This window comes from Schistocerca serialis, chromosome 3, assembly GCF_023864345.2.
Source record: "Schistocerca serialis cubense isolate TAMUIC-IGC-003099 chromosome 3, iqSchSeri2.2, whole genome shotgun sequence".
NCBI lineage: Eukaryota > Metazoa > Arthropoda > Insecta > Orthoptera > Acrididae > Schistocerca > Schistocerca serialis.
The window spans coordinates 772,284,507-772,310,896 of record NC_064640.1 but is presented as its reverse complement, the minus strand read 5'-3'; the positions used below and the strand labels follow the sequence as shown (position 1 = coordinate 772,310,896).

The window sequence follows — 26,390 nt, the reverse complement described above, 5'->3', positions numbered from 1 at the left end:
TTAAACTCTTTCAGTAACTTGTAAGATTTCTTTTTCAGGTCAGTCTATTTGTTACATTTATTTTGTATTTATAAAATAAATAATTAAATTTATACAAGCTCTTCACCTTACCTCCTGTGTTCACTGAATTCGACTGTGACTCAGCCATGAACATAATTTGTGTTGTAAAATCATCATCACTCCATACTTCATTTATATAGAGGGTTTATCTATTTATAAAAATTGACTCATTTGTTACACGAGTTTTGGAATTTCTTTTAATTCGCCCTGTATAATGCGTGTGACGTAGGCTTTGAATAAATCTAAAAGCTATTGATGAAGTGGTCTTATTAATCTTCAATATCTGTCAAGGAAGGTTACTCTATATAGAACTTATAAAGCCACTGTGCGTAGCCAAATGACCCTTATGCAGTAAACTTGAGATTCACAGTTTTTAATAATGTGGTTATAACTCTGAAATGGTTTCAGAAACATTAGATGCATGTACAACTGTGAAAATGAATGTAACAAGTTATTTTTCAAGTATGTGACCCACTTGTTGATGTCTTTTTACAGTGCAGGGGTCAACTGCAACATGAATTTTTTTCTGGAATAAATAAAATCTGAAGTGTCATATTTCAGAAACTGGTGGAGTGAAGTCCTGTGTGTATGAATTAATAATTTTCTGTGTTTAGATGTATATCCTAAAAGTCATCATGCAGGAAAAGGGGGGGGGGGGAGGGTGTATCTGGTACTAATATTATTTGGTCACTTTCTTGTTCAGTTTACAGGTGACGCATGGGAGAAATGAGTGCCTGTAATTTCTCCAGTTTTATCATTGTCATACTTAAACGAAATGCTACCAGGAAGTTTTAATATGTCTTTTAGAATCCCATGTGAAGGCAAGCTCTCACCATTTAAAAGGAAAAACCTTTGTGGTGCTGTATAATGGAACAAGAAAGGAAACACAACAATCACCCGTTTTGAATTGTGCACTAACCTCGAAATGTTTATAGTCACCTCAATCGTTTGAAATCGATAAGAATTCCGTACAGACAAGCAATGCTTCAGGATAGGTTTAACAACTGTGTCATAAGTTATTTCTTTTGTACATATAGATACAGTTCCTTTCAGTTTTCTGATGTGTGACCTTAACACACAAAGAATTGCAGGCTATAACTCTTGTGTCATTTTAGTGGTCTTACAAAGTGTTTGACTATGACCATTTATTGCTGATGATGTACTTGCATAGTACATGAGCTTTTTTGATGTATTGTTATCTACATTTTAATTATTACTTTTTTCCTGTCTCATTATACTATAGGACACAACACAACTTTGCTTTTCAAATTTACTTTGACTCAGTTATGGCTTCTGTGCCCAGCCATAGGTAAAATTGATTACTTCTTTTGAAGTTTTTATAATTTAACTGAATTTTACTTCAATGGGTGAATGTAGTTTCAGTGTAGTACATGTGCAGAATAGCACCACATGATGGTCTGCAGTGCACCAACTTTAGTTTGTGTGTTCTTGAGAAGGTCCAGAATTAGTTTTCAGGTTCTCAGTGATTTTGTAAGAAAGTCTGCTTATTAGTATAATATTGGAAATTATACTGAATTCTGATTACTCATTTTATAACAGTTGGTTCTCCCCCTTAGCTCAAGACAGTTGTAAGGGAATAGTTCCAATGGGTTTCATTTTAGTCCCACGCCATTCTTTTGTATTCACAATTTAGATTTAAAGTTTACTAACTTTCATATCTGCATATTGTATTTTTTATAATTACTTTTAATGAAGTTGGTCTTCTTACTGTAGATAACATACAAACTACATGTTGAAGATTGTGTCATGTGTTATTACGCATCATTATTATCTGCCATTATAATAGTTCACTGCCTAATTTGTTGTTGTTCCTTTGAAGTTGTATTCTGAGTGAGTGTTTGTATGAATCAGCTTGATGACACAGCTAAAATACCAGTGACCTGCCTTTGACACCTTGTGTGTAAAATGTGTGCTAATGTTGGCGGACTTTGGGTACACAAGGATGATCAGTTTCTCAATAAAATCAGTGCTTGAATCTCAGTGATATTCAGCTTCTTCTTCTTCTTCTTCTTCTTCTTCTTCTTCTTCTTCATCATCTTTTTCCTCCTCCTCCTCCTCCTCCTCCTTCTCCTTGTTGATCTGTTTCATTTGCTGAAAGCAGTGGTTTTTGTTGCACAATTTAGGGAATTAACATGAGTTATTCCATGCCTTTTCACACAAATGTGTTCCCTCATAATGTGAATGCTAGTTGGTGGAATGCCTCATCTCCAGTTAATTATATAGTTTTAGCATTTTCTTCCTCAGATGTACTTCCATTTTAAATAACAAACTCATGACAGTTACCTTATTTCAGTGGCAAATCAAAAACTTATCATTGTCATTTTCTTGATTTTATTATTTGAACTAGCTGAAAGCAATAATTTAGTATTGAACTGATGAAGCGGCCTAATTATTGAACTGCTGTCGACATCTTTCTTTACCTCGAGGTACATTTGACAGCATAAAAAATGTCCGTGGCTGAAATTTGATTTACCAGTAATGTTATGCAGGAGCCAATCACATTATAAGTGTGCACAGATCTGCCCAGAAAAGTAAAGAATGCTTGTAAGTGTAGTAGAAGGATTAAAACCTTTTTGATACATAGATAGCAAAGGATGCACCTTCTAAAAACATGCAGGACAATTGTGCAGGGACTGATGACCTCGCTGTTTGGCCCCATAAACCCTTTCAATTAATCAATTGATAATTGCACAGTGTCATTCATAAAATTGGAGACATAGTAAAGGCACTTAATTTCATGGTGTGGAGTCAAAATTGGCAACAAGTATCTAAATGTCTGATAGGCAGCTGCCTGACAACAATATTTGGCTTGTATCTGGCTTAGTGCAATTGTTTTGTGTAACTCTGTTAATCTGTTAATCAGTAGAAACTGTGAAATAAATGAAACAAACAGTTCACGGTTCTTATTAAGATATTTTTGACCCTCAAAAGGGCACAGCATGTGGCTTCATTACCACTTAATCATAATGCTTCCAACGTAAATGACTGACTACAATCTATGAGGAAGGGGATCTGTGAGGTGGGTAATAAATCTCTCATTTTCTGTCACCTTCTCAGAGGCAGCTAGGGTGAAATTTCATAGGTCATTATGGATTCTTGGCGTGGGGTCAGGCCAGTTTTCTCGCAAGATTTGTTTCTTTTCTGGCCATCCATTTACAGTAAGGTTTAGGTTTGGTGCAGCAGGAGGCCAATTGAAAAGTGAAATCTCATTCTGTTGTGCAAACCACTCCTGCACCATCACTAACTTGTGTGTAGGAGACTGATCTTCTTAGAAACAGGTTACTCCCTGAGAATTATTTGTAGCACTGATGGGACAGTAATATTACTCATAATATGGGTGTATTAGGTAGCATCAAGTCAACCATCTGTCCTGTGAAACATTCAAACTCCAAGGGAATACATACAGCCCCAAACTGTCCCTGAAACACAACCTCTGCAAGATGCTGATATTGATACAGAAATTCAAGAACCTTTGGGCTTGGTAGTGCCACAGGTTAAGCAGTTTATTGTTATTACTGCAGGTCCTGTTGTAGTGATTTTCTTATAGCTTCTCTAGATGAATTGGCTTCTGGTGATGAATATAAAGTGTTTCCTATGAAATTTTGCTGCCAGACATTTGGCTGGTGAATGTTGTTGTTGTTGTTGGTGGTGGTGGTGGTGAATGAGTGATTTGATGGTTGTGTGGTGGGAAGGGAAGGCTAGGGTTTAGTAGCCAGCCTGGCCCCTATCATCATGTTCGTCATCATCTCCATCATCATCATCATCATCATCTTCTTCTTCTTCTTCTTCTTCTTCTTCTTCTTCTTCTTTTTCTTCTTTTGAAGGCTTCCGAAGTGGCCACATGGAAGTTTCGGCTGGGGTAGCCTTTCATCATCACTGCTGGTCGCTTCCGTGTCTTGCATGGCGCATCTGTGTTGTTGATGAAGTTGTTCTCACTCAGTATGATGATCTTCACTGTCTCCAGTGGGAAGATGTAGAGCAGTGTCTCTAGCTCTTCAGAAAAGAATGGATAGGGTTGACGAGCAAAGAAAGTCTCGGTTGGTCAGGAGAATTGAACGAGTAAGGATTGAAGGAATGGGGATAGGTACTACCGTCAAGGAATGTGGCAGTCATCTTCAGCACTGGTGACATGGACTCCTTGTGTGGCAGAGGGAGGCAGGTGGGTGGTGGCACTGTGATCATGCTCTGGAGAATGATGTCACAACACACGGCTCTGGCAGCACCCACCATGAGGCTGCTGGCCTCTTGTCCTTGGGCACAGATGGCATTGGGAATGGCCTGCTGCATGGTTGCTGGCCCCTCTCTGTCTGTGTAGTCACTTCTGTAGTTTCCTGCATCTCTGCAGTGGCCAAAGAGGTGATTGTCTGCATGGTGGTATCCACCCCCTATCTTTGGCTCCACAGAGGGAATAATGACAGGGATGTTTCTTCTGTGACAGCTCAAAGCTTGTGTGCGAGGGTCTAGTGCAGTTGCTGCAGCTTGTGGCAGGTTTCGTTCGTCTTGCTGCTGGGGCAGCTGTCAGGGCACTCCTATCCACTGCCACGGCTGCTTTGAAGGTGGTGATGGGTTTGTTGGCAGCAGCACACGTCTCGCACGTTGTTGCCAACGTCTGTTACGTGGAGGTCAGTGCTGCTGCTCTCTGTGGTGTACTGGCTCACCACCCTGTCATCTCGGTTGTCGTGGCTGACTAGTGTGGCAATGGGCTGCCCTACTCTTACTGGGTCGAGGGGGGAACCCTCTGTGGTGTATCAGTCGCCTCATCTTCTTCTTTACGTGGTATTAGCCCATGATATAGCTGCAGCCAAAAAAGCTTACAATTTGTATGCTGCAGCAGTTGACTTATGTCAATTGATGTCACTTGGCTTGCTACAGGCACGCATCTCGTGTGCTTGTGTGCACTTCACATATGCCACTTCGTTGCCACAGTACTTGGTGACATGACCAAGTTGCTGACATGAAAAGCATTGCTCTTCTTTATCCACATTGGAGGACATCTGCGAGACTGCGACATCGATATACCGAAACCACTAGACTTGATAGCTGCTCCTGCTCTTCTGGTGCCAGGCCGTGTTCACGAACAGGTAGACAGGTGCTCGTGTCTTGCTGCTGACCTGATGGAGGTCAACAACTCTGAAGAAGACAAGTCGGTTTAATCCTTGACCACTTCTTTCTCTTATGAGCCAGGGGAGGCCACGGATGGTGACCTTGATTGTCTCACATCACCTACCTTCGTTCCTGTGGAGGTGCCTTCTGCGACAGTGAAGTTGTACAGAAGCTCCTTCACTGTGTTGTGAGCTGCTCGAGTGGTGAAGAACAGTTCCAGCAGGCTGCTATCACCCCTTGCAGTAGCGCACCACTGCAACCTCTTTGTGTGGCAGCTATGATGTTGGCTTTCAGCATGGCCGATGGTTTATCCCCTGTATATTTCAACAGAATGTGTGTGGGATTGGGACGTTGTCAGCTGCAGGTGTTGATGTCACATCAGTCACTGGCTTCATCATTTCTGACGTAATGGTGTGCCAATGCATGATGACAATTTGATTTCAACTCTGGCAGTTGTTTAGTCGGAAATAAGCACCAATCAGAACTCTTGGTAGTGTGCATGCATGTGTAACTGGTATGGCGAAATGGTGCAAATGCAGGATGACTCGTCGATGTATTGGGGGTGGAGATGGGCACACCTGTATAGTCGTACTGGACCGTGATTTGCTGAAGACAATACCCATTCATCAAAAATATTATGTTTCACCAGTCATGATTGACATTGTCCTCAGAAAACACAAGTTCTACACACCTGCTCAGTAGTCTAGACTCTCAAAGCTGATGCTCAACCATATCCACAAACCTGGGAAACACAGTAGTATGTTTCAAATACACTGAGGTTAAAAAAGGATTTGCCATGATTTGTTGAGAAATTCAGTATCCTGGACAGGTGGTATTGCATGCTAGTGTCTGGTTCCCCTACCTCATCTTGATACTTCAGTATCTTGATAATATTTTATCCATCGTTGCACAGGATGTCCATGAATGCCATACTGTGCTCTGGCCTTTGACACTGTCAAATTCCCTTCCTTCACAAGAGGAATGAGGTGGGACAAATAGCCTGTTGATTATGAGTCATGGCGCATGAATAATGTGACCGAACTGAAAGCGATGGGGTGTAGATATTTGACCTTGCCCTTGTACTGTGATTGGCTATTATAGAGTGAATGGTGCACCTGCAGACTTAACTCTCCATGACAAACTGTCAGTCTATTAATGTTTAGTAGCAATAAAACAGTGCAAATAATTCTCACGTATTTTGTCAAAATAGGTAGTAGACTCAATTTTTTTACTCCAGGGAGCTCATTCTCCGCCAGAAGTGACTCTCATTGATTTATATTAGAAATTCTGTCTTGTCTTCTGTGGCAAATTAGCAGCACATCATCAGCATGTGTTTCATATAATAAAATGGAAAGCTTCATAGACAATGAATTGTTGAACTAGATGATGTGTATCTTATGGCAAAAAAGAAAGAAATACACATTGATTTTAGCATGAGGACAAAGCTGTTTATTTAGCTACAGTATTCATTTACAAACTTCTATCTATTCAGTTATCATACGCTACATCTATAGATAATACCAGCATATTGTGGTTGCAGAATAGATTTTGTGACTTCTTTGAACAGATGTGGAATCCTGACAAGATTAGTTTCCTGTAATTTTTGATGTAATATTTCCTTGTCTGCATGTTCCCATGGTAAACAGAAAATTATTGCATGTCACATTTATTTCATGTCGGTGTTGTATTGGTCTTTAACTGTGTTTGTGGCTTCTGCCAGCCAATTTTTGTGCTGTCAAGTGTACAGTTGTTATTTTCATCGTTGAGAGAAGGTGACATATACACTTCTTGTAAATCAGTGACAGTTTGAAATTCTACATAAAGGATAATTTCCAATGTGCATTTATGTGACTTAATGTGCTCTGCTAAACACACAGATAATAGATAAAAATATGAAGTGAGACAATGGCCACAAGATTGGATTCTATCTTAAAAATCCCCACCTAAAGATGTTGATTATGTTTTTTCTGCTGTTTATGTAAATTGTTGTTTATTGAGAGAACCTTCAATAAATAATTTAGCAGTAAGTTAGACCATTCACCAAATAATGGAGGCATTGAGTTGACAACAGGTACACACAAAAGAGAGAGAAAACTTGCTAACCCTAAACTGTGCTGGTTGGACATACATGCCAATATTTCATTTCAGCAGATGGACTAGGGTAGGGTTGGGGTTGTGTCAGTTGGGGTGGGTAGAGGTGGGGGAGAGGGGGGAGGAGGGGATGGGGGGAGGTACCAAGTGGCTGGGAATGAGGCAGCAGGTTTTCTGGCTAGGAATGCTAAAGGAATAGTGGCAAGTGCATAGGCTAGACATGTAATGTACAAGTACTTGAGCCTGTGATTTGTGCTACATGATGAAGGTGAGGTGGAGCATGGAAAGGGAGTGGGTGACAGGTCAAAAGAAGGGTAAGCTGTGGTACACGATGAAGGTGATGTGGGACATGGAAAGGGAGTGGGTGACAGGACAAAAGAAGGGGAAGCTGTGGTACATGATGAAGGTGAGGTGGGACATGGAAAGGGTGTGGGTGACAGGACAAAAAAAGGGGAAGCTGTTGGGTGAGAGTGTGGGTGCAGTGGGTTAGCAGAGATTGAGGCCAGGAGGGATGCAGAAGCAAGGGTGTGTTGCAAGGATAACTCTTATCTGTGTAGTTAAGGAAAGCTGGTGCTGGAGCGAAGGATCCTGATGGCCAGGGTTATGAAGCAGCCATTGAACTTAAACATGTGGTGCTCAGCTTCATGTTGTGCCACAGGGTGGCCATGTTTGTTCTTGGCCAAAGTCTGGAGGTGGAATTCACTGTGGTGGACAGCAGGTTGGTTGCCATACCGAGATAAAAATCTGTGCAGTGATTGCAACAGAGTTGGTATATGACATGGCTTCTTTCACAAGTTGGCCTGCCTCTGATGTGATAGGATATGCCTGCAGCACAACTGGAGTATGAAGTGCTGCATGGGTGGATTAGGCATGTATTGCACTTGGGTCTTTCAAAGGGATATGGCCCTCCCTGGTGGCAGAGGGTTGGGTTGGGAGTGACAGGGATGGGCCATGGTTTGGGGATAGGCTGGGTGGGCGACTGAATGCCACTTGAGGAGGGCTGTGAAGGATCTTAGGTAGTATGTCCATCATTTCCAGCAATGATGATAGATAATCAAAGCCCTGGCAAAGGATCTGGTTCAGTTGTTACAGTCCAGGGTGATATTGGGTTATGGGGGAGAGTTTTCCTAGGAAGTGGTGGGAAGATTAGGGGTGTGTGATGTTTTGGAATGGGAAATCTACTTGCAAACTAGGCTAAGGGGTAGTAACTATCCATGAAGGTCTTCATGGTATCTCAGTATACTAGGCAAGGGAATTCTTGTCACTGCAAATATGCCAGCCACGTATGGCCAGACTGTATAGGAGAGCTTTTGTGGTGTGGAAGGGATAATAGCTGTCGAAATGCGGATACTCTTGTTGGTTAGTGGGCTTAGTATGGACAGAGCTGTGGATACAGCCATCAGAGAACTGAAGGTCAGTGCCCAGGGAAGTGGCACGTTGGTGTGACCAGGTGAAATGAGTGAAACAGGGGTTGAGGTTGCGGAGGAATGAGGATAAGGTCCAGTCCCTGAGTCCGTATCATGAAGATACCATCATTGAATGTGAACCAGACGAGGGGTTTAGGGTTTTGGGAGGTGAGGAACGTTCCCTTTAATGGCACATAAAAAGTTTGGCATAGGAGGGTGCTATTGGCATAGGAGGGTACTATGCATTTGTCCATGGCTGTGCGCCAGATTTGTTTCTATACCTTCCCCTCAAAGGGAAAGTACTTATGCATAAGGATATTGTTAGTGAAGTGTATGATGAATTAGGTAGCTTCTCACATCAAAGATAGTAACCATTTCTACATGTACATCTACATCCATACTACACATGCCACCTTATGGTGGGTGGTGGAGGTTACCTTGTATCACTGCTAGTCATTTCCTTTCCTGCTCCACTGGGAAGTAGAGTGAGGGAAAAATGACTGTTTTTTACACCTCCTTATGAGTCCTAATTTCTCTTATCTTGTTTTTTTGGTTCTTATGTGAAATGAATGTTGGTGGCTGTAGAATCATTCTGCAGCAGGCTTCAAAAGCTGGTTCTGTAAATTTTCTCAACAGTGTTTCACAAAAAGAACATCGTCTTCCGTCCAGGGATTCTCATTTGAGTTCGCAAAGCTTCTCCATAATACTCGTGTGTTGATGAAACCTACTGGTAAAGAATTTAGCGGTTCTCCTCTGAATTTCTTTGATGTCTTCTTTTAATCCAACCTGGTGGGGATTCTAAACGCTAGTGTTCTATACACGGTCACCTCTATAGATAAGCTACAATTTCCTAAAATTCTCCCAGTATACTGAAGTCAACTGTTCGCTTTCCCTGCTACTGCTCTCGCATGCAACCTCGTGCCTAGACATTTAATCGACATGACTGTATCAAGCAACACACTACCAATGCTATGTTCAAATCTTATGAGAGTGTTTATCCTTGTCATATGTATTAACTTATATTTTTTCTACATTTAGAGCAAATTGCCATTCATCATATCAACTAGAAATTTTGTCAAGTCATCATATATCCTCCTACAGTCATTCAGCAGTGACACCATTCTGTGCACCACAGTGTCATCATCAAACAGCAGCAGACTGGTGTTCACAGTGTTCATGAGATCATTTATGTATATAGAGAATACGTTCAGTCATATCATACTTCCCTAGGACACTTCTGATGATACCTTTGTCTCTGATGATTACTTGCCATTTAGGAACACGCACTGTGTTCTATTACATAAGAAATCTTTCAGGCCACACATATCTGGAAATCGAATCTGTATGCTTGGACCTTTGTTAACAAAGTGCAATGGGGCATTGTATCGAATGCTTTCCAGAAATCTAGGAACATGGAATCTGCCTGTTGCCCTCCATCCATGGTTCATAAGATATCATGTAAGAAAAGGGCAAGCTGAGTTTCATGCGAGTGATGCTTTTTAAATCGGTGATGATGTGCAGACAGATCTTATCCCTCTCAAGGAAAGTTATTATATTCTAATTGAGAATATGTTCAAGAATTCTGTGGCAAACCAGTGTTATGGATATTGGTCCATAATTTTGTGGGTTTGTTCTTTTACCCTTCTCATGTACAAGAGTCACCTGCACTTTTTTCCATTTGCTTGTCCCTTTATGACAGATGAGAGATTCTTGATAAATGCAAGCTAAGTAAGGGGCTAATGCCGCAGAGTAGTCTCTGTGAAACTGGACCTAATTACTCTTTTTTTTCCAACTCTTTCAGTTGCTTATCAATGCACAGTATGCCTGTTGCTACATCCTCCGTACAGGAGTCAACACGCAGTACTTCTACAACATTTTCCACATTATGTTATTAAACCACAGTGGATTTTTTTATGTCTTTATTCCACGTACTCGGGCACTTATTAGAGGTCTATTTATAATCAGTTTAAACTTTTCTCATAATTTCTCTAGGTCCATCATATTGGAAGTGAGTGATGTCCATTCATTGTCCAAGTGGGATCCTAGAAGCTTTTCAAGCAAAAATACACTACTAACCTTCTTGATAGATTTATTAACTTTAGTAACCATCATCATCATGAGGTTGTGATTGCTAATCCCTGTCTTTATACTTACGCCGTTGATAAAGACAGCCTATTTGTAGTTACAAGGTTATATTTCCATTTTGTATAAGCTGTTGAACTAACTGCTCAAGACAGTTTTTGGAAAATGTGTTCGAAACTGTTGGTTTGGTGCATAAGTTTGTAGCATTTTGCCATAAGTTTAATAGGCACAACAGATACACATAATGGAAATAATATATTCTTCTTCACTATTTACAACAGTTGGCCAATGCAAGGGTAATTTTTCAGTTCTGTGACTGTAGAAATCATCTGGTTTTGAGGCAAAGAATTTGTTGAACCATGTTTGGAATGCATTTTCATCCAAAAAGGAAGTTCCTTGAAGGTTATTTGACAGAAAAGGTGAAACTCTGAGGGTGCAACATTAGGTGAATAAGAAGGGTGAGGAATGACTTCCTAACCTGACTCCTGTATTCCTAGCAGAATGCTGGCAGGCATTATTATGGAGCAGCATCACTTCATTCATTCTTCCTGGTTGTTGTTCTCAAACTGCACCTGCAAGACATCTCAGTTGTTGACAACAAATGTCAGCAATGATGGTTACACATCAGGGAAGCAATTCGTAGTACACTACACTGTCACTGTTCCACCAGATACATAAGATTATCTTTTGTGGACGCACACAGGTCTCTGTACAATTGCTGGTCTCTTTGAGCTCAAACCATTCCTTTCTTTTCCGTATGTTAGCATAAAGACACCAGTTCTCGTCACCAGTAATGATACAGTATAGGGATGGTCAGTGTAGTTCATGAGCCAATCTATGATGAGCAAGCAGAGGTGCACATATGGGACCTGCTGATTTTTGTGATTTTGGCTTAGAGCATGTGGTATCCATACCCCCGATTTTTGCTCTTTCGCCATTGCATGCAAATGTTACGTGATGGTGGAATGATCACAGTTCACCAAATTTGCCAGTTCTAGGGCGGAGTGACATGGATCATTGCAGATTAATGCATTTAAATGATCTTCATCAAACCCCGAAGGTCGTCTTGAATGTGAAGAGTCATTAATGTCAGAATGATCTCCCATAAAACAAAGAACACAATTTTCTTGTCATGCTGTGTCCAGTGGCATTATTCCCATGCATGGCGCAAATGTTTCTGACTGCCTGTGCTGTTATCATTCCTCTGTTGAATTCAAACAGAAGAATTTGTCGGAAATGTGCCAATTTCTCCACATGGCACACCATTCTAGCATCCACAGCTCCACTCACTATCTCCAAATGACAAAACAACAAAATTTAAACTCAAATGGCAATAGTTAACTACAAATAAAAAATGACAGTTGATAAGTAAATCTGTGGCAACCAGAAGACCAACATGCAAAGCAAAAATGATAAGAACTTATACACCAACCTATACATCACAAGCCTAGCTGTCCATGCCATGTGCAATCAATCCATAGACATACCAGCCTATACAGGGTAGGTTCAAGTTGCCTCCAGCAAATATTGCATTCTCTAGGTATTTATACCCTGCTGAGTGTAGACTTTTGTAAAACAGTCACAGTGGAATTAACTTGAGCTCACATTCAGGCTAAGTTTTGACCTCAATAGACACAATATTTCCTTCTATGGTACCTAATGTGTCTTTTCAATAAAGTTACATGCCTCACTAAATATTTCAGAACTTTCTACTTGGGGTTTCAGCCGGCTCTCGGTTCTGAGAATAATTGAAGCACGACAACTTTCTTGGAGGACAATAAATTCAGGTACTTTGTTATGAATACTTCTGCAGTTTACTGTTAAAATTTTGACAGTCAAAGTGTCTTTACTTTGTAAGTGGTCCGATTTTGCTCTCTGTGTATTGACTGGTGAGCATTCGTTAGAGGTCTACTGCCTAGCTAAAAGAAAAGAAAAGGAAAAAAGCCCATGTACATTCCACGTGTACTCTGCTAACCGTGAAGCTGCTTCATTTGTGTAATGCACCTCTGACCTATCAAAGGGAGTCCTGCAGTTCTTCACCTCATAATGCAGGTCTTGAAATCTGCAGCCGAGACTCAGAATTGACGGAGCCTCTGGTTGAGACTCTCCAATCAACTCCAAACCAAAGGACCCACATCAGGCTCTGGGAATGATGCTGCAAATTGTGATTTCTCCTTCCACACTCTGAGCAAGGCTAGCAATCTTCACCACTTCCATCAGCCACCCATATGAACCGAAGGTGACTTCAGGACACAAGCAACATACATCATTGGTGCCAACATGAGCAACCACTTGCACAAGACTTAACCCTACATCCTTGATAGCCACAGGCATGACCTCCACATCTCAGATTATTCACCCCCTCCCTCCCCTGGCAGATATACTGAGTGCACAGTGGGTTTCTTTCCAGCCCTGGACTCTATTCCACTAACATTGGAGCTCTCGATAAGTAGTACACCCCACCACCCCAAACCACTGACGCCAGTGTATCTGCTCAGGTGCTGCTGATGTAGCTGCTACCTAACCACTCATAGGGTGAATGGGCAAGGCCAGCCTCCTCATTAACACTCTTGTCATCCCCACTCCTTTTCCACCTGGATCCTACTCTTCACTGCTAATGCCATCTCCCTATACACCAACATCCGTCATGCCCATGGCCTTGTCACTATTGAGCACTATCTCTCCTCGTGCACCCTACAACTACATCCTTACATCCTACTATTACCCCTTTATGGGGAAGGTATATAAACAAATCTGTGGCACAGTCATGGGCACCCACGTGCTACTCTTGTATGCCAACCTTTTTATGGATCATCTCAAGGAAACCTTTATAGCCTCCCAAACACTTTCTGTTTCATTGATGATAACTCTATGATCTGGACTCGTGGCCAAGATTCCTTATCTTCATTCCTCCACAACCTCAACACCATCTCTTCCTTCTGCTTCATCTTGTTCTCTTTGACTCAATATGCCACTTTCATGGACGCTGACCTCCACCAATCTGATTATTACATCCATCAACAGTACCTTCATTTTGACAGCTGTCAGTGATGAGAATTCCCTCCTCAGTAGGGCTTTCACAGGCAGACACTACCTCCTAAACCTAGTTTGTAAATAGATTTGCTATTCCATAATGTCACACACCCTTAATCTTCTCACCACATCCAAGAACCAGCTACGAAGGAGCAACTCCCCCCCCCCCCCCCCAACCTCATCCCTCATAACATAATATATCATAATATCATCCTGGACTGGAACAACTGAAGCAGATCCTTTGTCAGGGCTTCACCTGTTGTCATGCCCAGAAACGAGAGATATGCTACCTAAGATGCTTCACACCCTTCCTAAAATGGCATTCTGTCACCCACCCAGCCTACCCAAATGCTGGTTCATTCCTATGTCACTTCCAGCGTCAACACTTGCAGTTGGAGTCATGTCTCTTTAAAAAGACCCAGATGTGATATCTACCAAATCCACCCACCCAGCCTATCCTATCCTATCCTGTCCTATTAGAGGCAGGGCAGCCTGTGAAGGAAGCCATGTCATATACAAACACTGCTGCAGTCACCACACAGATTTGTATCTTAGGAGCATAACGATCCAGCTGTCCCCTGGATTAAATGGCCACCGCCAAACTAAGGCCAAGAGCAAAGGTGACAGCCCAGTGGCACAACATGCACCTAGCACAACATGTTTGAGTTCAGTGGCTGCTTAACAACCCTGGCCATCTGGATCCTTCCCTCCAGCACCAGCTTTCCTGAACTACACAGGTAGGAGTTAACCTCGCAACACACTTTCACTCTTGCAACACTCCAAGCCCCAATCTCTACTAACCCACTGCACCCACACCCTCACACAGCCTTCTTTTGTCCTGTCACCCCCCTTCCTTTCCATGCCCCCACCTCACCTTCATCGTGTATCGCACATCATAGGTTCCATACCTGTAAATTACATGGCTAGCCCGTGCACTTGCCTCCCTCTCCTCTGTCTCTCTCTCCCTCTCCTCCCTCTCCCTCTCCGTCTCCTCCCTCTCCCTCTCCGTCTCCGTCTTCCTCTCCCTCTCCCTCTCACTCTCCTCCCTCTCACTCTCCTCCCTCTCACTCTCCTCCCTCTCACTCTCCTCCCTCTCACTCTCCTCCCTCTCACTCTCCTCCCTCTCACTCTCCTCCCTCTCACTCTCCTCCCTCTCACTCTCCTCCCTCTCACTCTCCTCCCTCTCACTCTCCTCCCTCTCACTCTCCTCCCTCTCACTCTCCTCCCTCTCACTCTCCTCCCTCTCACTCTCCTCCATACCCTTCTTATCTCCCCCTGCCACCCCTCTCCCCCGCTGCCACCCCTCTCCCCCGCTGCCTCCACCCCTCTCCCCCGCTGCCTCCACCCCTCTCCCCCGCTGCCTCCACCCCTCTCCCCCGCTGCCTCCACCCCTCTCCCCCGCTGCCTCCACCCCTCTCCCCCGCTGCCTCCACCCCTCTCCCCCGCTGCCTCCACCCCTCTCCCCCGCTGCCTCCACCCCTCTCCCCCGCTGCCTCCACCCCTCTCCCCCGCTGCCTCCACCCCTCTCCCCCGCTGCCTCCACCCCTCTCCCCCGCTGCCTCCACCCCTCTCCCCCGCTGCCTCCACCCCTCTCCCCCGCTGCCTCCACCCCTCTCCCCCGCTGCCTCCACCCCTCTCCCCCGCTGCCTCCACCCCTCTCCCCCGCTGCCTCCACCCCTCTCCCCCGCTGCCTCCACCCCTCTCCCCCGCTGCCTCCACCCCTCTCCCCCGCTGCCTCCACCCCTCTCCCCCGCTGCCTCCACCCCTCTCCCCCGCTGCCTCCACCCCTCTCCCCCGCTGCCTCCACCCCTCTCCCCCGCTGCCTCCACCCCTCTCCCCCGCTGCCTCCACCCCTCTCCCCCGCTGCCTCCACCCCTCTCCCCCGCTGCCTCCACCCCTCTCCCCCGCTGCCTCCACCCCTCTCCCCCGCTGCCTCCACCCCTCTCCCCCGCTGCCTCCACCCCTCTCCCCCGCTGCCTCCACCCCTCTCCCCCGCTGCCTCCACCCCTCTCCCCCGCTGCCTCCACCCCTCTCCCCCGCTGCCACCCCTCTCCCCCGCTGCCACCCCTCTTCCCCGCTGCCACCCCTCTTCCCCGCTGCCACCCCTCTCCCCGCTGCCACCCCCCTAGCCAGAAAACCTGTTGCATCTCCCGAGCCATTAAGTATCCTTCCCCTTCCTGTCTCTCACCTCTCCATCCGTCTGCTCACCACACCCTACACAACCCCCTCCCAACCCTTGTCCACCTGTCGAAATGTGATCCTTGGCATTGTGTATGTAGCTGTCACAGTTTATTGCCGCAGTTTTGTGTGTGTGCGTGTGTGCATGCGTGTGTGAGTTTGTGTGCGCGCGCTCGACAAAGAATTTCTTCCAAAAGCTAGCAAGTTCCCTTTCCCTTTGGGTGTGTGAATTGATGACTCAATGGTTCTGCTATTTGGTGAGCGGTCTACTTTACTTCTACATTATTTATATTCTGCCAGAACTTCCGTTACTATATTTAGGGCTCCTTTAGTAAGGTGTTGAGCAATTAATCCCTCCATACTACATTCTCAGTTTGTGTTTCTCTCATTATCTTTGTATTAATGATATGTTCTTACTCGTTTTATGAAATGTTGTATAAAGAGAGAATGAGTGTTATCAAATGCCTGACAGACAGTGGAAAAGTATACCCAATTTCTGTATAATCTCGTAACAACATTTTAGTTTCAATTGCACGTTTAATTCTTGTTGTTCATCATCTGATAATCTAGCTCGTTTATTGGGTGTGAGACAATCATGGGCAAAAATTGACCATCTTTATTCAAACAGTTATTCTAAATCGGATTGCGAGTCTGCTGTTGGTTTTGAGAAATGTACAAATCAACTTAAGATAGCATAGTAATTGTTTTTAGCAAATAAATTTCTTACATGTGTGTATGATGTTATAGTTTAACATTGATTTATTTAGTTTTCCCTGTTATTTTGTTGATTAGTGTATGGTCGTTACTACAGGTTTTGAAGAAATGTTTACAGTTGATAAAAGATGGATCTCCAAAAATACAGAAAACATTCAGCATTACTCTGTGATCTCATAGGAATTTGTTTTTTACCATTTATATACTGAGAATTGTTAATTTAGGGATGCATGACATGATTTGTAAAATAGTGAGAGTTATCACATATTCCAACTCTCAGACCAGGTTACCAATGCCTAATTTTTATTGTGTTATGTTCTTTCCTTCTAGTTGTGAAATTAAAACATATTATCAGAAATTTTCATTTCCTTGCTGTTACCAGTAACTCAGTGCAAGTAAATAGTTTAATGAAATTATTTTAGTTCATGTAGAAAGAAGATGGGAGATATGTAACAATAATCTGCGTGAATGCTTATAGATCTTGAAGTACTAGTATGATGTTGCAGAGGCCAACCTGGCTGCCCAAGCAAACCGTAATGCACAAAAGGTGAGCAACGTGCTGCCCTTGAAGAACAACTCGGCCATCACAATCATCCCAAAGGGTGTCAGTCCAACTGGTGGGGTTACTGGCATTTCTGGGGTGCGAACCTCAGCTGGTAGAAGCAAAGGCTCCTGGGGAGGGGGTGGAACGGCAGGACGGGCGCGCCCAAGAACTCAGCCTGTGGCAACAGGTGAAGCGAGGCCATATTTCCAGCAGAAAGCAACACCTTCTGCACCAACTGCAACAGCTAAACCATTCTTCCGTGATGGATCTGGAAACCGTTCCCAACATAACAGTGGATCTACCTGCACTCCTGCTGTGGTAACACCGGTGCTTCGTGAAAGTGGAGAAGAACCTGCCGAAGGGAGTAGCAGTACATCCAACAGCCCGTCACCAGCACTAGAATTACGTGGAATGGCTGGTCCTGATAATCAAGATGGCATATGCCGGGAACGTGATTTGTCATTTGGCAATACTGGTAAAGGAAGAGTTAGTAATACCAATGAAAATGCATCTGAAAGGAATAGTTCTATATCAGAGGGAGATTTGTGGAGATCAAGTCACGATCAGCACAGTGACAGAAGAAACTTACCAAACAATTCCAGTTCAGATGATGTTAGGAAAACGGCACCACAAGATATTAGCACAAATGGTGCTGGCTTCCTTTCATTTGCCACAGATAACAATAAACCCAATAGTAATCAGATTGGAGAACAATCAGTACGGAAGCAAAAAGATGATGGCCACTGTAATGCTGTTAGTACAAAAGCACAGAGAGAAGAGCATGGTACACACACTGGCACTTTAGAGCACAATGATGAAAGATTCCGTGCTTCCTTTCCAGCCAACTCCACCCCTCAAATCAGCAGGCAAAGGGAGGATTATAATATGCAAAGACAGTCGCAAGACCGGGAATTTAGTGAAGCTCTTGGAATTCAGAAAGGTATGACAGTTAGAACAGCAAGAGGTGATGATCAGTTTGAATCAACATTGAATTCAAATGAGATTTTGGAATTAGGGAGGCAGAGAGAAGACCTTGATATTCAGAAAACCAGCCAAAGCTCAGAGTGCTTTAGTGAAACTGCAGAACTTCATAGAGCATTTACGGAAAGAGGAAAAAAAGATGATAGATTGCTAAATGCAATAAGTGCTTGCGATGCTCTGCAAGTAGGTAGAAGAAAAGAAGATCAGTATGTGAATAAAAGAAATCAGGATAGTGGATGTTTCAGTGACTCTATTGAACTTACGAAGTCCTTTGCAGAGAGCATGAGAAAAGAAAGTGAAGTTTTTTCAGGCACAATAAACACCAGTGCTAGTTCACAAGTGGGAATGAGTTCTTTTAAAAACTATGAAAGTACATTTACTGCAGCACAAAGACCCATTGAGACAAAGGAAAGAGATACAACTTTAGATAGCAGTATACAATCTGTCATGTCTGAAACACTTGCAAAAAGCTTCCGTACAGAGCAAATGAGATCATCTCTAGGCTTTCAGCCACAGTTAGAGGAACAATCTGGTATGTGTTCTGGACAGGAAAGAAGTAGAAGCTCTTCATGCCATTCAGGAGAATCTTCTCATAAAAATCACATGCAAAATAGTCTTATTGAAAACTTCAACGAAATTGGATCTCAGAGTTCCCATTCTACAACTTACCAGAGTGAGTGCAAATCCAAAGAAAGTGAATGTGATGACAGAGAACTGAAGAAAGATAGAGTAGAATATGTATGTGGGAAGCAACCACAGAGTAAGCAGTTTACAACAAACTTCCCAAGTAGTACACAAATTCTGGGGGATAACAGCCCACCTAATAAAAAAATTAGAGTGTCAAAATCTGTCCAGAGGAATATCTCTGAATGCACAGGCAGTTACGAACCTGAAATTCAAATGCAGATGAGACCTTATGGAAACAACCAACAACATATGGGAACAAGTACAAATTTCGCTTCCAGTTTGCTGACTGATAGACAGACAGGCTCCCTAAGTATTTCAAAACAGAGATACCAAAACAGTGAACATTTAAGGCCTGAGTACAGTGCAGCTGACTCAACAAAACCTGACAGTACTGACAGTATCAAGTCTAGTTATCAGCAACACCAACCTGACTCATCAAAGTCCAATTTTCATAATACGGATTCAGCTAAAGCAAATTACTCAGTGCCTAGTCAACTAAAATCCATGTATCATGGCACAGAACACTCTAAATCAAATTATCAAGGCCATGAGATGAAGAAACCTGTATTCAAGCAGTTGGCATCACCTAAAATGTCTTATTCACATGGGGATGCATCAAAATCCAACTTTCAGCAAGACATTAACAAGCAAAATTTCCAGTCATCAGAGCAAACTAGACAGAATTATAGTTCTTCAGAAACAAAATCTACATATCAAACATTAGATGCCTCAAAATCCTCACAGGATGTCCAAACATATAATAGTGCACCTTATGGGCAGTATCTCGGAAGTCAGTCATACTATGGAGGTCAGCAACAAGCATCATCAGTGAACGTCAACCAGTTTGGGGGTTCATTTGGTGATGACAACAGATTTGATCGAACTATTCAAAATGCTCAACAGGGCGTGAAGGATAACACTTTACGAGACAGGCCGTCACCTGCTGGACAAATGCAGCACATGTCTGGACGTGCAAGTCATACCCAGCAAACACCAGTATCAACAATTCGTAAAGATCAAGAGATTAGAGATTCAAAACGTGACATGAAGCAGTCACCATCGTCTACGGTAGATGACGCTCGCAGTCCGGGTGCTGCTAGTGGCACACGAAGCGGCAACAACAGTGCTCGTTCAACACCTGCTCCAGAAATGACACCGTCATATGCTAATGCTGGTACAACAACAACACCAATGCCTCCTGCACAAGGTTCTGTAGTATCGGCAGCAACTCAAAATTTTCAACCGTACAGCGGTCACCAAAATCCGTATGAAGCATATCCGGGGACAGCAAATTGTCGTTATAGTGGTCCAGCAACTACTCCTGATCCATTTGGCTATGCAACTACAGGATTAAGGCCTAGTGGGCCTTCGTCAACTTACGGAGGACCGGGAACGACATATACTGGGTATCCTGCCACTCGCTATGGCGCCACAGATTATACCAGTGCATCTGCGTACAGTGCATTTCACCGACCAGAGCCTCAGCGCTTTCCTACTGATATGGGTCCAACATTCCCAGCACCACCACCTCCACAACCACCACAGCCATCCACATTTGCTCTTGGCACTCATCAGCGTGCTACAGGATCTGACACTGCAAGTACTGCCAGTGGGTTCTACACGCAGAATGTTTATGGACCAACCACGTATGGCCCACGGCCGAGCTATCCTGGCCCGGATCCTGCATACTATGGAGGACCTGCCACACCTGGTTTTGGTCCCTTTCTCAACCACCATCTCCACCAGCATCCATATGCTACGATGCAGCCTCCTCCTACTGGCACACAAGGCCCAGGAACGGGCTCAACACACTGAAATTCGGTGAGCTTGTTCTCAGGCATGCATGTCACTACCACAGATGCTAACTAAAATCTTTGTAATTGAATGGAACTGCTTCCTGAATTCTGGAAATTTGTTGTTGCTTTTTATCACGTGAGGAGGAAATTATTGCTTTATCTGATCATTGGGAACTCCTATAGATACTGTCTATTTAGAGTTGCAGATGCATGACAGATATTTATTTATTGAATAATGCTTTATAAGCTGACCAGCATGCCTTCTTTTTAGTATGTGCAGTATGCCATCGTAAAGAGCATGTTGTGCTTCACAAGACAATACCCAGTGCATGTGTTCTCTAACTGGTGTGTTAATCTATCGTTTTCAGCATGCTTATGTAGTTCAGTAGATTTGCACCTGTTTTTAACAAATTAAACTATTGTTTTAAATGGAAGGAGCCATTGATTTAACTGCATGTACTCAGTTATGTAATTTTGTATCGATAAGATGAGTTCGTAGGTCAAAAAATAATAATGTAACATCATGTTGATAATGTTTTTAAGCTGTATAGTTTCCATCTTCTATGTTACATGGAATGGCATTTCAATATTGTTTTTGATTAACAAAACAGATAATTTAGCGTGAGATTGTCTCACAAAAATTTGTTAACCGAAGTCTTTTGGATGTGTCTAACTTTTGACAAAGGTAGATAAACTGAAATTTAATTTTAAAACAAATTATAAACAAACTTGTTTTTATATTTTAAAACAACACTGAGTGTTCAAACGTCATATGTAATATGATGTTTTGTTATGGGGAAGATGTTTAAAGAAGTTAAAGAAGTAGAGCAAAAGTGCCCATTTTAAGGAATACACGTCATGGAGTGATAAGTATAAAAAAACTGAATACAATTTTGATCAGAGCATTTCAGATATTAAACACTGCAGATGACATAAGTGCTGTTGGTATCACGAATACAGTATTTATGTATCTTTCTGTGTGTATGCTAATGCAGTCCTACTCAAGTCTGGATTTATCGTTAAGTAGGTAGGGGAGTAGGAGGGCTACGCCAAGTTCCGGGGGATCGAGCAATATGGGCTCCGACAGAGATAGCAAGTGGCACGCCTCAGAATAGGCAACTCTCACAATCAAAATACGCGCCCAAGGTACAGGGTACAAGATCATGGTTGGGTGCAGAACATCGGAAACCAATGTCGGCCGTGTAATGATCATAAATACAACCGTTTCTTGTCTTCCCAAACCTTAAGTCGGAAGATTCTATATAAAAGAGTTAAACAGTACGTATGTACATAAAACTAGAAAAATGTAATCAACCAAGCAGCAAGCCCAGAGTACTCCAGCTGATGGCTGTAAGCTACCAGGTAAACCTGCTGCAGGCAAGATTATTAAATGTGCAGAATTATTTTACCTTTTAAATATAAACAGACATAGATGAAGGAGTACAACAAGATAATCATTGAAGCAACAAATAGCAGGTGTTACTAACAACAGTAGTACTCAGTCGCCAGACCTGCTGCGACCCAGCATATACATACATTATACGTATATAGTGACTGTAAAACTTTTGGTAATAACAGTATTTTCAACTGTGTGCTGATTGAACACTCAACGGCGCTCTGTCAAAAGGCTCTTCTTGTGGCTTGCCATTAAACAAAATGTGATTCAGTGGTGCACGTTAATAACAACAGGAAATATCAGCGGCGATCTGTCGAAAGGTAGTAATCTTGCCAAGTTATTAATAATCACAGAGCAACAACATATTTGGTTATAACAGTAATTTCATCTGTACGCTCATTGAACACTCAATGGTGTGTTGTTGAAAGGCTCTTCTTGTTGCTTGCCTTAAACAAATTGTCATTCAACAGTGTACGTTAACAACAACAGGCATGACTGCCAACTCTCCCAATTTAAGCGGGAGACTCCAGATTTTTCCTTCTTCCTTCTTCCTCCCGATCTGCCGACCGTAATGACTGATCTGCCGATTTTCAGAGCAGTTTCAATACTTTCCTTACTATTTGAAAATCCTGCGCCTTCGATATATTGGCGGATGACAAGGTGTGGCTGCTACTTGTCTATGTCAACTTGGAATATTCGTGCGGTGGCTGTTGGTAGCGGCAGTAGGCGGTGCTCGCGCTTCGCATCTATAAGGAAGTAAGGAACTTATCGTTCGCAGTGTTTGGAGATGAATGAATATTTTTCAACTAGTTCCAATTTCCTCCGCTTCTGGTAGCACCAGCGCAATCGTAAAGTTATCGTGGACAAGGAGTAGTCGATAGTCGTTCCAAGTGAAGTGATTAGTGTTGTTGTGTCTACAAGGCAGTGTTGCCAAGTTGGGGGATTTCCCCCTAAATAGGGGGAATTAAGCTGCCTAGGGGGAAGTTAGAGGGATAGATGCTTCATGGGGAAAAATATTTAGGGTTACTACCCTCCCCTCGCCGCGCCTCCGCTCGACAATTTCATTCTTGACTCCCTTGTAAACCCCCACCTCCCTCCCCCGTCAGGTTGTTGACTGCATATCTTGGAGGTATTGATTATTTTTCGTGCAGAATGGTGAAGAAATACAATGCAGTGTTCAGAAACGTGTATAAGGAAGTGGCTCATGGTGGGAAATGCGACTTTCTTAAACATGTGAAAACTAAAAAACACAAGGAGAGTGTCCATTGTGTAGAGCAGAACCAGAAACGTAACTTCTCGTGTAAACCCCAAAACATAGATTCTGTGACGAATGCCGAGGCTTTATTTACCTCATTTATTGTAGAGCATAACTTGACTATAAACTGTGCCGACCACGCTGGGCCTGTGTTTCGCAAAATGTTTCCCAGTTCCGAAATTGTGGAACGATATGGGTGCACCAGAACAAAAACAACTACCATCCTTATGGAAATGTGCATGGAAGAAAAAGCGAAAATTATTACGCATTTGCAGTCGAATCCATTCACTATTGCTACCGATGGTAGTAATATAACGGACTTAGGTTATAGCCTATTATCGTTTCGTTCTTCAGCCCTGAACTCTGTGAAATTCAAAATTGCCTACTCTATGTGCCTAATTTAAAAGGGGATGGCACTGGAGCTAATATTGCTGAGCATCTACTTTCAACTTTACGGGAATTCTGTATTCCATTAAAAAACTGTCTGGCTTTTGGTGCCATGCAAATATGGGTTGCATTATGAAATGAAAACGTTTGATCATTTAACAGTGATTTATTCATGCAAAAACTGTGCCAATATCAAAACAGAAATCTAATAGACATTAATTTGTTTCCTCGGATTGTAATTTCGAACTGTAGTTCTCTCGAGAGTGCTTCACTTGAATGTGTGTGAATCCAAAGAAACCTGCAGAGCTCATCATTCATGTTGTTCAGCATGTTGAATGATAAATTATACAGTCCAAAGCTCAGGTATGTCTATTATTCGCTATTTACATGTAAATAATAAAGCAAATGTAATTGATTTGTTACAGGTATTGAATTATTGCAACTTTAATCGTCAGGGATGTGTTGTAATTCGCAATAGTACACTGCTAAAATTCTCGTGATTTTTCACTTTTGAAAGTTGGCATGTCTGAAACTGTCAAAAGGTGAGCGTCACTCTACCAGGAGGCAATCTCGTCAGTGCAACCTGGCGGGCAGCAAAATAAATAGCGAACGACTGGCACATACTCGCAACTGAGCGTCTAGTCTGCGTGAGGCAGCTTCGAATACCAACGGCCACAGTTTCACAGAGCAACAGCCATAGTTTAAACCCCCAAGACCTCTTTAAGGGGGTGGGGGGTACAATACATAAGGAAAGAGCAATCTTACCACAAGAAGCCAGGAACTCGATAATACAAACGGCAGAACATAGTGCCTCCAGGCACATCGCCTCAATGCACTTCTGGATGAGTCGCAATCGAAAACCGCTATGAGTTGTGGCTTCCCACCTCAAAACAGCTCACCATATGATACAATCCTGCTCGCGAAATGTGGCTGTCCACGCGGGCCACCTGCCACCAACTGCCCGTATGCTAGTATGTCCTTTCTCTCCGAAAGCCGCCAGCGATCGCACGCTAAGCACCATAACCCCCTCTGGCATTGTGCCAGAGGAAGAAGAGCACAGTTCATTTACAGAACTGTCATTTGAGTTACAGTTTTTATTGTCACAAAGTCTCACTGTCTGTTAAGCTGAAAACTGGACTCCTTTTGTCAGACACAAATGACCACGTTATTTGAAATACTGTTTTCCACAAGACCTTTTACCAAGTTGGGGTGAGACTGGAATAAGAAATACAGTCATGTGTATATTAAATTTGGTTATGAGAACACTATTTGCAGCTCAGAGGAAAACAGTAATATAACTGATTTAACCCAACTACGCACAAGAAAAGTAAAGGAATAATGATATGATGGAACAATCCTGAAATTTAATACAGAATGGTTCACCACTTGGTACTGAAGAGTGGCAGACATTACTTTGATTGTGAAGCTGGTTAATGATCCTTTGTGGAGATCTCTGCTACCTCAAGTTAAAGAAAGTCAGAATTGCAAGATGAGATAATCCATTGGCTTGGCACCAATGGCAGTAGTATTTTTGATCAGACAAAGTATGTGAACATATTGTGCACCTCTGTGGGGAAATTGCATTGTGAATAACATCATTGTATAAATAACCGTTGTAGATACTGTGGAGTGAACATTGATTACTGTTCATGAAAGTGAGCCAGCATGCCTTATGGTTACAGTCCACCTTCCAAATACACCAGGAGACACCCAAACAAGTGCTTATCACAGCTGTTCATTGAGCCCATTTCCATATGGACATCCAAGGCTGCCTGATTGTGTCTGTACTGGTGCTAGATGTGGTATATCATCTAAGATTTGTGAAACAGTTGATTCTGGACTGTTATGGATTGACAAGGACAATTCTCGGCTAAGTCGTGTTATTCATTGCGGGTCTGATGAGTATTTGCAAAACAATATAAGAGGTGAAACACACCTCAACTATTGCTGTAGGAATAACAAATTGTGGTGGAGGTGAAAGGGTACGGTGTTACAGTCTGGTGAATATTTTTGTGGCATTCTCCAGAATGATTAATTTGTGTAAAAGGTTTCCTCAACTAATTTCTTTATGACTCCTTCTTCAGAGATGTCATTTACCCACATGCAGTCATTATCCTCATGAGGAGTTTGATCACTTTGCAAGATAATGTTCTTCACTACACAGCTTAATGTGTCTGTAGATGGCTAGAAGTTGGAAACTGAGATGATGTTAGAAGCTCAGCAAACAGCTTGGCTCCAGAGGCCTAGTCGTTTCTGGCATGACCAATTCTGGTGTGGTCTAGTCTGGTTTGTGTGTACTGTAAATGGTAGTTATTTTAGTTTCTATGTTGGTTATATACATTGTTTTTAATCATTTAAGTAAGCTTGGTTTAGTACCCTCATAATTTTAATGTAGTTCCATTCCGCAAACCTATGAGACATAGTGTGAAATGCTTCTTAGGGTAGCCAGTGATCAGTTTAAGTAGCAAGGTTGTGCAGTGGTTAAGACTGTGAACCTTTATTTGGGAGGAATACATTTCTAATAACTGGCCATAACATTTTCCACAGTTTCCCAGAATTGCTTTATCTGAATGCTGTAATAGTTCCGTGAACAATGACCTTACGGATTCCTTCTTCCGTATGTGCCGAACTGAGCAAATGATCAATCTTTATCAAG

General features: G+C 42.8%; 1 protein-coding gene across 1 annotated transcript in view; it reads left to right on the top strand.

The window, feature by feature from the left end:
- The window catches only part of LOC126470614 (uncharacterized), a 208,736-nt gene that overhangs the window by 165,031 nt on the left and 17,315 nt on the right, over nucleotides 1-26,390 (top strand). The window contains exon 19 of the mRNA XM_050098568.1: nucleotides 17,195-20,721. Within this exon, the coding sequence (XP_049954525.1) occupies nucleotides 17,195-20,715 (3,521 nt within the window). The 3' untranslated portion in view covers nucleotides 20,716-20,721. The remainder of the gene's footprint in view (nucleotides 1-17,194; nucleotides 20,722-26,390) is intronic.